At 42.0% G+C, this 14,816-nt stretch overlaps 1 protein-coding gene across 4 annotated transcripts in view; it reads left to right on the forward strand.

Annotated features, from left to right (window-relative positions):
- The window catches only part of LOC146072834 (ciliary microtubule inner protein 2B-like), a 58,124-nt gene extending 43,936 nt beyond the window's left edge, over positions 1-14,188 (forward strand). For 2 of the 4 annotated variants that reach the window (XM_083180044.1, XM_083180037.1), the window contains exons 2-6: positions 1,348-1,396; positions 2,645-2,862; positions 6,800-7,014; positions 10,165-10,354; positions 13,758-14,181. In XM_083180044.1, coding sequence (XP_083036170.1) covers positions 1,362-1,396; positions 2,645-2,862; positions 6,800-7,014; positions 10,165-10,354; positions 13,758-13,855 — 756 coding nt within the window. In that variant the 5' untranslated portion in view covers positions 1,348-1,361 and the 3' untranslated portion in view covers positions 13,856-14,181. Of the gene's footprint in view, positions 1-1,247; positions 1,397-2,644; positions 2,863-6,799; positions 7,015-10,164; positions 10,355-13,757 lie in introns of all 4 variants that reach the window. The other 2 variants (XM_083180024.1, XM_083180031.1) reach the window with 2 other exon arrangements.
- The last annotated feature ends 628 nt before the right edge of the window (positions 14,189-14,816 follow it).

Raw genomic sequence — 14,816 nt, forward strand, 5'->3', positions numbered from 1 at the left:
GTGAATAAGGGATACCATTGCATGATACAATGTGAATAAAGGGTACTGTTTACCTAGAACGGCGCCCATCGCGGGCATCACATGTACATCGCATACCATTATAATGGCATGCGATGCGACCGATGCGATGCTCGCGATCTTACATAGAAATGCATGTTAAAATGTAAATCGCGTCAGTCGCATCGCATGCGGCCAAAAAAATCGCATGCGATGCGACCAACGCGATTACCGCGATTTTACATAGGGAACAATGTTAAATGGCCCAATTACCCCAATTTCACATAGGGAACAATGTTAAATGGCTCACAGACCCCACAGACCCCAAAGACCCCACAGACCCCACCTGTGAAGGTATCCGCGTCCCCTGCCAGAGGCTCGCTGCGCTCGCCACGCTTCGGGCTCGGTGGCTCGCTGCGCTCGCCACACTTTCTATTCTCAACTCCACACCGACGTGGATAGTGGGGGTATGAAAAGGTCGGTGGACGTGTACCGCCGCTCCTCGCGGGCTCGCTGCGCTCGCCACGCTTCGGGTTGACGGGGTACTATTGTGTGGCCATGCCCCTTCCCAGCAAGAACACACCCCTGTTTGGGCCACGCACCGAATGTGTGCACTGTTTCTATTTAAAATATTGCGGGTAGGAGCACCAAAATGATGACTGCTATGATGAGGGTTGATGGTGCTGGGAAAGGGGAGTAGGGTCAGAGGCGGAACTAGTGGCGGTGCTAGGGGGCACCAGCCAAAATCTTGCCTAGGGCATCATTTAGGCTAGGGCCGGCTCTGGCTATGGGCAACATCCCATCTTCAATAGAACTCCCATGTACTGTATAGTAAATTGACCTTGTGTTTCCCTCAGTTGGACACTAGAGGGCAACACACTTGCATTTTTGTTTGCATTTAAATGTTAGAACCTGTTACTATGGCAACTGCAAATACTCAGCAAAGAGTATAGATTTCATATAATTCTTGTTTAAACAAGCACAATAAAATGATGGTACTACACAACAAATCTAAATGTGTTTTAAATGTGATTGCCAATTATTCTTAAATTCATTTAATGTTATTTAATTCAAGTGGAAGTGGGAAATAAGCACAGACAGAATAATATGTAATAGAAAACCTAATAAAAGAATAAAACATGTTAATTGAAATATAAAATTATCTCTATTAACTCTAAAGGATCTGATCTTGTATTTAAACATGTTATTAATATACCTGGTTGTGATAACAAATTCCTCTGTGTCTCCAGTTACTGTTACCAGGCAAAACACAAGAGCTCTGTCTACACTGTGCATTGTGGCTTCTGTGTTACATCAACACTGACTGTAAAATGCCTATATTTCTTCCAGAACTACCCGAGTCTATGTTTTCTAGCTACGATCCAAGCTATGTACCAGGGTAAGTGAAGATGTTTATCCCCCCAGGAATTTATTCTTTATATTTTTCATGTAGCATTATTTTACATTAGACACACTTGAGATAAAATAAGAGAAAATCAATGGTTATGTGTCAGTTAAAAGCAAACAGCACTCCTGTAATAGTAAAAGCGGCTGAGATAATGCAAGTGAAACATACAATTTATTTTATATTTCTTTTATATTTTACAGAACTATGTAACAAACAATATACCAATTTGCTCTTGGTTTGAATGCACTTTTTTTTAATTCGGCATTATTAATTGTATAATGTCTGCAGGAGACGCAGTTATTCACAATGTCGACAGTTATGATGTTGACATTGTTGAAATCTTGGCAGGCAGTAGTGGTTCAGTGTGTGCAGTTTTTCTTAAATCATATTTTTTAAATCACAGTGTTCTCTTGGTACAGAGGAGAGAGGCGTTAGTTCTGGCAATTTATGGTCAAACCAAGCACTATCGCACTTTACTATGTATTACTTGCAAAACAATATTACACTATACTGTTTTATATTTATAGAGAAAGAGAGAGAGAGAGATAAAGTGGAGGCATACCGTGGGTTTAAAAAATATGGTATCTTATATCATAACCTTGCTACGAGTCCTATTCAGTGGTTAACCCACAATATTACACTACTGTGCTGTCTTCTCAACTATTTTTGATAAATTTATGTACACTGATAGATAGATAGATAGATAGATAGATAGATAGATAGATAGATAGATAGATATGCTCTAAACTTTAGAGCATAAAATATATTCAAGTAATATTTAATAAAAATGCCAACAGTGTGCATACTGGTTTTTACAGTACAGTTCAGTGAATCAAAAAAGATAAAAAAAAATAAAAATGATCCTCTTATCAAATACACATAATAGTCAATCAGACAATATGGTTAGCCCTAATAGTTGTTTATCAGTGAGGGAGATATTCAAATCTGTGTATCAGTAGAAGTAGGCAAGGAAACAAAGGTACCAATAATTAATTTAGTAAATACTGGAGATGGAGTTCTGAAGGGGCTCACTACAAACACGTGAAGTACAGAAGACCATTTTTCAGGGATATTTTATCCCTTAGCATTAATAAAGGAAATCTTTGTGTCAACCGGAGCAGTCAATCCAGCAACTCAAAGGGGAAAAGCAATGGCACTGTAGTGAGAGAGTAATACAGAGGAGGCAATAAATGGTATAGTACTTTATAAAATGCTTGTCTAAACAGTGTGTTCCTTTAGATATACAGGTTATACCCGGAAGCTTCGAAGTGATAAAGGAGAAATATATGGCAACGCAACTGTGAAATCGGCAGATTACGAACCTGGCCTCCAAAGACCTTCACAATTACATGTCAGTGGTTGGGGTGGTAGTCATAGCCCTTTAATTAACGTACAGTTGGGTGGAAAAACGTCTATCACGTCTAGAGGACCTACAGAAAACTGGAACAATAAAAATGGTATAGATGTGTGTATTTTATGCTGAACATTTAATCATATTTAAATTATTTACTTAATAATTACATCAAGAAGTATAGGAACAATGTACTAACTGTTAGAATATAGCAATTCTCAAATCTGATGCTAATGAATATTTTCACAAAGCCAAGTATACCTAGAGAGGGTATACATATGTATGACCAGTGGTTGTATTGTCAGCGTTCAGAAACCTGATGTCAGCATCCTGAAGGAGTGAATCCCGATAGGGGTCACCCTAAGTCCCTTTCTAGTGCCGAAATCTACCTAAAACTACCACCCCCTTCCCCAGCCTAACCCTAAACCACCCCTGTATACTTCCATTTCCACTTTGCATCCCGGCAGTCAGAATTCTGGTGTCAGCATCCTCACTGATGTTGGGATGCCAGGGTCGGTTTCCTGGTGGTACTTGGATTGCCTAATCAGTATTGTGAAAGATGGCATCCCGACCGGCAGTATGCTGAATGCATCCCTTAGATAGGAATAATTGGATTTGCAATGATATTTTCTTCAAGAGATTTAACAGTTAGATGTGGTGATGTTGACAACATGGGAATAGTATGTACGTTTAGATGAGCAGCACGGACTACAGTATGTCAAAGTTAGCATTACTAGCTCCTAACTCAGATGTCATGGTTTAGTTCCCACCATGGCCCTAACTGTATGGAGTTTGCATATTCTCCCCATGCTTTTGTGGGTTTCCTCCGAGTACTCTTAATTCCTCCCATAACCCAAAGAATACACTTGTAGGTTAATTGGCTCCAGACTATAAATGAACTCTAAGTGAGTATATATTAACATGTGCTTAGGGCAGATTAGATAGGCCAAGTGGATCTTATTTGCCATGAAACTAATGTCTTTTTATTTCTTTAGTAGAGTCGTTAATGTTTTAGTTTTCAGGCTCAGTGTAAAAAGTCTAGTCTTGCATTAAGTACTAAGTACTTGAATGTCTTCCCTTAAAATGTAATGACCCTTGTGACATTAGCAGAAAGCCTAGGTACCTAAAGGAAAGAAGTCTGAGCAGCAGTGGTGCCATCTACCTTATGAAGAAAGAGGGCTGTCTGGATTTAATTAATCTCATGCAGCAGTCGAGCTGGATATGCCTATTGTGAATGCACATATAATCTACTAGGGAATGTAGGGAAAGCATGTGCACAAAACCCGGCTTCTAGGAACTGCATCGGTTGCAGCTCTTCGACGTCAGATAGTGCTGGCATACTAAATGCAACAGTAGCCTACCATTTTATAAATTAATTTTATAATTATATGGGTGCCGGGTGTGTGGTGTAGGTCTCCTGGAATCAGGTGTCCATGTGCACCAAACATCCTACATATACATTATACTGTAGATATGCCACTGTCTCCATATGTAAGCCCCAAGAAGCCACTTGGGGGGTGGTGTGTATCATTGAAGGTTATCGGAATTTCTAAAAATAAAATGAAGCCTTAATGTCAGAGGGCGGGATGTACTAAAGGGAAAATGCGGTAAAACCCCCGTTTTACCACATTTTCCTATGTATCATCACCGGTTCACCCCTATAGAAGCCTATGGGCTTCTTTCGCCGCCCGCCGTACGCCGTCCCCCCCCTCCCGTCCTCCTTTAACCTCCTCCTCCCCCTGGTGTCACAGCCGGGAGGACATCCGGCTTCAGGGGGGAGGAGGAGACGCAGGGGGACGCTGGCAGCCGCCGGGAGGTGACGGAGACCCCCGCAGCCCACATCACAGGTATCGCGGGGGTCTCCGTTACCGCAGCCCGATGCTGGCTGCATATGTTAGTACATATGCGGTAGCATCGCGGCGGCTTCCGTGCGAAGGGCGGAGATGTATGTTGATACATCCCGCCCAGAGGGAGAGCCCTTAAGGAAACATAAGACCCAAAGTGTGAAAAGGGAGAACTATGAAGATTCTGTTTGGTTGCCCATAGCAACATCCCATGTGAAATAAAACTCCCCTATTAGTACATTAGTACGGTGCGCATGTGTATTGAGACCACAACTGATGGAGATATATGTGCATTTTATCAGTGAACACTGCTGGGTGATTTTAGAGATTCGGGGATCCATGTGTAGTCTCTGGGGGAAATGTACTAATATGGCATTTTTATTTCACATGGGATGTTGCTATGGGCAACCAAACAGAATCAATCTACTTCTTATTTATTTATCACCTTCTAAAAGATAATAAATAGTATCTGATTGTTTGCCAACAGCAACATCTCATGAGAACTAGAACTCCCATCTGTGGGGGCCCTCCTCCCTCGCTGGCATTGAATCAATTCTGACACTGCAGGTGAAACATATAGGAAAAATATAATTTATTTTCTCATAGCAATGGTTATCCATATGTAGATCTTTTCTCCCTTTACAAATGACCAGGAATAAAAATAGGGTACTTGTTTCCTAGCACAGGCGCCACCGATTTTAATTGTATGAAATCGGGTCACAAAAATCGGGTCGATCGCATCGCATGCAACCAAATCGCATGCGATGCGATCGATCCGACCGACCCGATTTTTACATTGGAACCAATGTTCAATGGTCCCTGAGACCCGATTTTACATTGGCCCCAATGTTAAATGCCCCCCAGACCCCATTTTTCATTGTATGCCCCCTCATTGTTAACGCCACGATCAACGTCAACCCGAAGCATGGCGAGCGGCGGCGGTACGCGTCCTCTGACCTTTTCATACCCCCACTATCCACGTCGGCGTGGAGTCGATTTTATATAGTGTGGCGAGCGTAGCGAGCCACCGAGCACGAAGCATGGCGAGCGCAGCGAGCGCGCATTACTTCAGACGTATTACGGGCTCGTTGTCTCGCTGCGCTCGCCACACTATATAAAATCAACTCCACGCCGACGTGGATAGTGGGGGTATGAAAAGGTCAGAGGACGCGTACCGCCGCCCCTCACGGGCTCACTACGCTCGCCATGCTTCGGGTTGAGGTTGATCGTGGCGTTTTGTTAACAATGGGGGGGAATTTGACATAATTAACCATCAGGGTGGGTTTACAATTAAAAATCAGGTCTGGGGGGCATTTAACATTGGGTCCAATGTAAAATCGGGTCTCAGGGACCAGTTTTACATTGGGTCCACTGTAAAAATCGGGTCGGTCGCATCGCATGCCATTATGATGGCATGCGATGCGACCGATTTTCAAAGTGCGTTAAAAACGTCTTTAAAGCCCGAAAATCAGGTCGGTCGGGTTCCATCGCATACCTTAAGTTAAGGTATGCGATGGGACCCGCCGGGCGCCGTGCTAGGAAACAAGTACCAAAAATAGTATAAGCAAATAATATGGCTAAGCAGGTATAAATCATTTGGTTGTGGTACTGGTCTGCTTCTGCTTCCCACTGTGTGCAAATAATTATGCAGTGAACAATTGATGAGTTAGCACTTTCTTCTGTTAGTTAGTCCAAACCAATGGTAGAAAAAGCATCTGCAGTTAAGTCAATATCCCCATTATAAGTCTTACATTGTAAACAATCAGAACTGAGGTTCACTAGGTGTCTGGTGCCAAATGAGTGCCTTTAGAAAATAAAGATAGAACTAACCATAGAATTATAAGCCATGTCAAAAAGAGACCAGGAAGTGGGGCAGATGGATTCCCGTTTACGCAGATCACTGGGTTGATGAATGAAGAACACAAGTTTCAGTAAAAGACTTGGTCAAAAGTCAAGATAATTTTCAAAGCACTACATACTGTAAAACATGATTTATTTTACAACACATTTTTCTGTGATTCTGATTACAAAATGTCCATAATATTATATAATAAACAGTGCACAATACACAACTATCTTTGTGTAGTCTTCATATTACAGAGTACATTAAGAGTTTATCTTTTTTCCTATTTTAATTTAGAATGGCATGATGTTGATACTGTATTTGGTAAAATTTGATTTTGCTTCTCTCCACAAAAGGATATTTTCAGCCATCACATGGGAAGTATTCCTTTACTCGAATGAACCACCCTTACAATGGAAATCCCGAGACTTCACCTGCAATAAAAGCAATAGAAGAAACAAAATATGAATTCAGCAGGCCTGCAAAATGGACTTCACCTGAAAATGCCACGTTTGACTCATTAAGAGATGGTATTATAAGACGGTCACCATTTCATGGGAGAAATGAACAGGTTTGTTATTGATTTTGATTGCATGTGTGTGTTTGTGTGTGTTGTAAGAAGCATTCTGCGCTTGTATATGGTTTATGCAGCTCAAGATATTAATAGAATATAGTGTCATTTGAAATACATTTTATTTTTCACAGCATTATAGATGCTTTTTTGTATTGTAGCAACCTTAAGCAGATGCAGAAAGGATTTCCTATTTTTTTCCAACTTCCTGTTTCTATAGGAACAAGACTGTTAAGTATAAATAAAGGGCCAAAAAAAAAAAACAGACCAGTAGCCTTGAAAAAGTAGACTGGTGCAATGAAACACATTGTTCGCATAACACAGGCACTAGTAGCAGGAATACTACCACACAACAGCAACAATGCGAGAGCACTATATCTGCACATCAAAGCTCCCACATCACAGAGCCCTGGCAGTGAACACTGTAAAATCCAGAAGGAGTAGGGTAAGAATAGGGCAGGGGTGAGCTGGGCCGGGGGCAGGCTGCCATGTGCCCCCCGGGCCGCTTTACCAGTTACTGCTGCAGGCCTCGCTGGATCCAGCACATTGTCCACCGCCTCCAGCCCTCCTCCTGTCAACTGCACTGGCCGTGGTTTCCAGAACATGGCCGCGGCTACAGGAAAATGGCCGCCGGCCCCCTGCACTGAGGACATGTGCTCAGTGCAAATGACGCCGACTCTGTCCACCCGTGCATCTGATGTGTGGGAATTAGGGAAGAGCCGGCGGGCTAAGGATGGAGGAAAGGGTAGAGAGGCGGGGAGCCACAGCAGCACATACCCGGAGACCGGCAAAAATCGGAGACACGGCCACACCTCAGGACAGGTGGCACTCATTATCTAAATTAAGAAATACAGCCTGTAATTTACAATTTACAGCCTGTGGTGTCCTCCTGTTCATATGCAGGGGGAGCAGCCTGTGGTGTCCTCCTTATGTTATGCAGGGGGAGCAGCTTGTAGAGTCCTCCTGTTATTATAAATGGGGAGCAGCCTGTGGTAGCAGCGAGGGGGAGCAGCTTGTAGTGTCCTGTTCTTTTTATATATGGGAGCAGCCTGTGTTGTCCTCCTGTATTATGCTGGGGGAGCAGCCTGTGGTGTCCCGGTATTATGCAGGGGGAGCAGCCTGAGGTGTCCTGGTATTATGCAGGGGGAGCAACCTGAGGTGTCCTGCTATTATTATTATAATACAGAGGGAGCAGGGGTTTTTCCCAGCCCTTAGCAGCCCCCCCCCCCCCCATCACCTCTGATCGAGCAAATGTTTTATTTATTTTTTTGTCTGACAACGCATTGCGATCATAGCTCTGCCCTCGCCGTCTGACTAAATTATTCTCTGCCCACTTGCGGCAATATTTTATTTTTTCGAAGGGGGAGGGGATCTTATGGGCCAATGCTCTGGACTTGCCCCCTAGGCTAAAAGTTGCTAGCCAGCCCCTGGAATAGGGACAGTACATACCGCAAACCTGCTAAAATTTCAAAATGCACAAAACCTTAAAATATGGATGTTAACAATTGGATGTTTACCTACTGAGTAAAACTCCCCCCCCCCCCCTTGATTTTTTATTAATCTTATTTAAATTGCACACATCAATTTACCCATTTTTCCCTTGTGCTCAGTTTTACAATTACACCATGTTTGTGTGGGTTTCAGTGCATGGACATTTATTTACTACTTACCATCCTAAGTCAATTGCCTCCTTTAGTCCCCAATTGTGTCCACCTGCCTCCTTGGTCATATTCCCTTCCACCTACTCTACACCTGGGGTAGCCAACCCTACTCCTCGAGAGCTACCAACAGTGCATGTTTTGCAGGTCTCCTCACAGAATCACAAGTGAGCTAATTAGCTCCATCTGTGTATCTTTTAAAATGTGTCAGTGATTAATGAGTGCAGCTGTGCAGCAGCTAGGTTGTCTGGAAAATGTGAACTGTTGGTAGCTCTCGAGGGCTAGGGTTGGCTACCACTGCTCCACACCATCTTCCAATGCTTGCTCGACCTATAATCACTGTGTTAACCTCTTTCTCTCCAAAAGTACTGGCCCTCATCTCACCCAAACAAACTTCTTGACATCCTTTGTAACTACAGCCCTTCGTTCTCTCAACCTTTGCCTCTAGACTCTGTTGTCCAACACCTATCTATCTGTATCACTTCCCTGCTATAATGTAACACTCACCAACTATGTCCAAAGGATTGGGTTGGTTTGGATAGTTATGTGCCTTCTCTTTCTTCATTGGCATAGAGGTGAAGGTAACCCGAGCTCAAACACAACACAAAACACCAAATATAAGCTGTCTTGATTCTATTATATTCTATTCTTGGTTTATTTATAAAGTTGCATTATATTTATAGCAGACAAAACTATTTTGCCGCAGTTGTGAGCATTTATATTTAAACAGTCAAAATTGTACCCGAGGTAAACTAAACCTATACAATCAAATGCTAATGTTGTTCCTAACTCCTATGGGGGGAAGTGATTTGTGTGCCGGCAGCCACTACTAGAAGGTGGCTTACCTAACAAGTGTTAAGCTAATACATCACAACGACCAGCTTGCGATCCGGATTGTGTCATGATTTCACCGGCAGCTTCCCAGACACACAATGGATCTGTGTGTAATTTCACATAAGATCTAACCTGAGAACTAGAACTTCCACCATACTGGTCGTTAGCAGCATCTTCAGATCTTACAGCACATTTTTTTTCTTTACACATACATTTACACAAATAGTAGCGCTCATTCTATTCTATTATATATTTTATTGGGCTGCTTACCAAAATTCATACAGCGTAGTTACTGTACATTATGGGTGAGATTTAATAGGAGAGATTCAGAAAGTGAGAGATTTGGTGAGAAATCTCCAGTTTTTTTTTTAAAGTGGCAATCATTTACACTTCAAAATCAAACTGGTTTTGCAGTGTAAATGATTGCCGCTTTAAAAAATAATAATGGAGATTTCTCACCAAATCTTTCTCTTCCTGAATCTCTCATCCTATTAAATCTAACCCTATATCTAAATATACATGACATATTTAAAGGAGACAAAATAAACACACATAGGAAAAATATTGGATTTGTGTATTAATAACTTATTATGCTTTATATATGCAAATATGATTGTATATATTAGCACAGTGCCAAATATGTATTTGTTTTGTACAGATTCCTGCACCTTCAAGTTTCCCTTCTTTTAGAAGTGAAGGGATGAAAAATAAGTTAAGAAATGATAATACTGAGAGACCACTGTCTACACGGCTATACAATACAAATGATTATCTCCAAAGAAGACAAGGCAAATTAATTTACAGAACCGATTGTGGACTCCTTCCTAATTATTCTGGATATATACCTGGTATAGCATTTTGTTTATGCTTTTTTATTCGACATCCGTTTGAATAGTGATTTGTGATCATTATCGTATTCACTAAGAATAGTTACAGTATGTAATACAAGATTAAAGACCTTAAAGATGTGTGTCCTGTTTAAAAAAACAACATGAACTTTGAGAAATTATATCTTCCAATTGTGCCAAACTGTTCTGTAGTAACATGTAATAATCAGATATTGATTAGCACAACTGTAAATACCATGGCAGGAAAAACATGCAGAAATCTCCAAGAAAATTTTGATTAAGGCATCTCCTCATTCTATATATACTGGCAGATTCTGAATTACTTTAGTGATATCACTCGCTCACAAGAGAGGGGTAATTCTGAGTAAGAAAAACACACATTGTTTCCCCCAGCACCCTGAATGATACCCAGAGCCGGCCTTAGGCATAGGCCAACTAGGCAGTTGCCTAGGGCATATGGAATGCCTAGGGGCACCAGTAGCTTCTGCTGATTAAAATGATATGCAGCATGCCTATATTCTGTGTGTGAGTGAGGATGTATCTGCATATGAAATAGTGTATTCATGAAAATCAATGTAACATAGCATTCCGAATGCAGGTACAGCCACAGTTGCCCACAGAATATAGGCATGCCGCATATCATTTTAATCATTGGAAGCTCTTTGTGTGTCCTGGTCTCATAACAATGCAAATAAGATGAATTTTCAGAAAAAAAGGCACCCAACGTTAGCAGAACTGGCCAGGAGCTGCATGGCCTATTGAGTCAAGATGTATGAGGAAACATCTGTATCCAAGCAGAGGCAGAGTTCACAGTGTTAGTGTCTGCGGGTGGGTTGGTTGTGCAATAGTGTTCGGCATATGTGTAAGGGGCATAATGTGTGTCATGTGTATAAGGGCATTAATAATGTGCGACATATGTGTAACATGCATTATGTGTGTCGTGTATAAGGGCATTAATAATGTGCAACATATGTGTAATGGGCATTATGTTTGTCATGTTTATAAGGGCATTAATAATGTGCAACATATGTGTATGTAAGGTGTCATGTGTATGAAGGGCATTAATAAAGGTTGGCAAAATGTGTAAGGGGCATTATGGTTATAAGGACATTAATAATGTGTGTCATGTTTAAGGGGCATTACTGTGTGGTATTATCAGGGGTGCAGAGAGAAAGGGGTAGGGGGTACAAATTACCTAGGCCAAAGTCTGGTGGAAGGGCCCACTGGCGGCCCGGGCCCCCTCCCCTTTAGTGACAGCAGCAGCTGCAGCTCTTCTCCTCTGCCCAGCACACACTGCTTTGTGCTGGGTTGCAGTGTGGCCATGGAGGTGCTTAAAATACAATATTTTCTCAGGATTTTTTTTTAAGGGTATAATGTGAATAATGTGAGGAGTAATGTATAGAAGGTAAAGTGGTACTACTGTGTGATGTAATGTGATTAAGGGACACCATCGCATGATATAATGTGAATAAAGTTGCTCTACTGTGTGGCATAATTTAAATTGGGGGTACTATTGTGTGGCCATGCCCCTTCCCAGCAAGAACACACCCCTGTTTGGGCTGCGCACCGAATGTGTGTGCTGTTTTTATTTAAAATATTGCGGGTGGGAGCACCAAAATGATGGTTGCTATGATGAGGGTTGATGGTGCTGGGAAACGGGAGCAGGGTCAGAGGCAGAACTAGTGGTGGTGCTAGGGGGCACCAGCCAAAATCTTGCCTAGGGCGTCATTAAGGCTAGGGCCGGCTCTGATGATACCATTAACAAGATATAAATCCTATATGGTAACAGAATTCAGAGAACTTGGTTACATATATTTGCGCAAATGTATGAATAAGCCCCAAGCTGTCAAGGCTTCTCCGTAGTGCTATATCAAGGTGCAGGGTGCGGAACCCCAAAATTCAGCATATGCCAGAAAGTCCAGAGCAGCACACCAGTAAAAAAACTATAGTGTTAATAGAGATTAGTGTTAGGAAGCCGAAGCTATGTACAGAAAATTAAACAATGATAATTAGATGTAATTAAAATATTAAAGAAATAGTGTTAGTGAAGAAATTAGTAAGTGCTAAGTATTAATAGATGTAATGTGGTGTCACACTCTATTAATACTTATTGTAGCACTTATTCATTTCTTCACTATTTCTTTGCTACAGTATTTTAATTACATTTCATTATCTTAGTTTCACTTACTGTATATAGCTTCGGCTTCCTAAGGGCCCCCATACATTAGCCCGACTTGTCCTAGGGACAAGTTGGACCTAATTTCACCGGCAGCTCCCCGGGGGAATTCACACATGATTAGGCACTTGATGTGCCAAGTTTTGCATATGATAAATCGCCATGCGATTTATCATATGCAACTCCCGGGGAGCTTCGGGCAGAATCAGCAGGCGAGGGACACTGGGGAGCTGGGCATGGTAAGCTGTCAAACAGGCAGCGGGCAGGGGAGGGGGGTGCTGGAGAGCCGGGCAGGGGATACAGAGGCAGCGCGCTCCCTCAGCCAATTACTCGTCTCCGATCCGATGTGCAAGGGACCGTGCATGTGCAGTGTATAGGGGCCTTACCACTAATATTTAGTGCCTCACCCTGCACCTAGATATAGAGATAGGGACCCCCAATACACAGATAAGTCTAGACAACGGCTTGGGGGCTTATTCATACATACTTATTCATTGCGCAAATAAAGGTATCCAAGATCTCTGAATACTGTTACCATATAGGATTTATATCTTGTTACTGGTATTATTTAGGGTCCTGAGGGAAACAAAGCGTGTTTACCTTCTAATTCTATATTGTATAATATAAATCACAGGGAAAATAATTCTTTATCTTTTAAAACATGTCAGACAGTAATACACCTGTGCATGAACTTGGAGATATGTGTATATTTATTATTATCATTACTGTTTATTTAATGGCATAACAGTGCATAACAAGACATAAATGAGCAAAAAGACTACAAAAACATTGGTTTTACAGTACAAGGCAATTTAGGACATGTACATGGTAAATAAAGACATCAGGGAACAGGACACTCAAAAAATTACTAGGGTGGAGCACTTGAGGAGAGAGGGCCCTGCTTGTGAGAGCTTCCATTCTATTTACACATCTAAATGCAATAACTTGCTTTACTTTTCTGGATTCCTTTGTTTTCACCAAAGCCTTAAATAAGTACAGTTGTTTCTTTGAATCACCCATGGAGACATCGCTAGTTGGTTTTCCTATGTACTGTACAGGTACATTGCATACAATCGTACCCACAAAGCAATTTTGTATCATAACCAGGAAAATAAAGTAAAGAACACTATTTAAGCTCATATTAAAGGCTTTGGTTGAATATGATTTTTTCCCCAGTGTGTTATCATTGAGTATAATTAATATATTTCTCTTTTATTTTTGTAACAGGACAGATGTTTGCTATAGGGAGCACATGGGGGAGGAGCAGTGTGAATGCCATAGAAAAGCTACATGAACAATCTTTCCAGTGGACTTCTCTTATTTAAAGCTGCAGCAAAGGAGGCAACCAGATGTACACCAGTTGCACTTTTCAACCTGAAACTATCCAAACCAGGCATATCCAGCCTCCGGCCCTCCAGCTATTGTGAAAATGTACATCCCAGCATGCCCTGCCATAGTTTTAGAATTCCCTAATAGCAAAATTGTGGCAAGGCATGATGGGACTTGTAGTTTCACAACAGCTGGAGAGCCGCAGGCTGGACATGCCTGATCTAAACTAACAAAAAACATTGTTGTTGTCATTGCAAATAATTCTGTGTATATTAAAACTTGCTGAACAATTTCATCATTGTTTTGTCATTCACACCTTATTGGTATTATTTAACGTAATTCACAGCCTAAGCTTTGATTCTAATATTACATGCAGTTGTTGATATTTAGAGTGGTGGGTCCAGGTGCAAAAATATAGTTTAGCCGCAACTCCTCTTCTTAATATACCCCTTTCACATCGCAAATACGGGTCGCACCCAGGATTTGGACAGGGGTCCAAGTCCTGGGAACGACCCAGCATTTGCGAGGTGAAGCTTCCTACAACGACCTGGAAATAAGCTGGGTCACTGACGTCATGAGGGGGCGGGGCGGTACGGTGGCACTTTTGAGAGCATTATCTGTAAATGGCAATTCTTTGGGCATTGTGTGAGGGAAACTACTGGGGACATAATTTGTAGGTGTAATAGTGTAGTGTGTGGAATAATGGGCCTTATTCTAGTTGATTCGGACATATGCGTATTTCGGACAGGAACAGAGTGTTCTTAGCCCCGCCTACCGTACGGATCGCTCACACCATCCGAATGCGGTAAGACGCTGAGCGTACGGACTGCGAGTGGATGTTTCATGTAAACAACTCCTCCATCTGTGGGAACCTCCCCATCCTCCGATGGACCGAGAGGTCAGGCAGCACAGAGTGCTCCAGAGCACTCGGATATTTTTCCGTATGAAAGCAGGGAT

This window comes from Crinia signifera, chromosome 1 (genome assembly GCF_055691185.1).
Source record: "Crinia signifera chromosome 1, ASM5569118v1, whole genome shotgun sequence".
NCBI classification, from domain to species: Eukaryota; Metazoa; Chordata; class Amphibia; order Anura; family Myobatrachidae; genus Crinia; species Crinia signifera.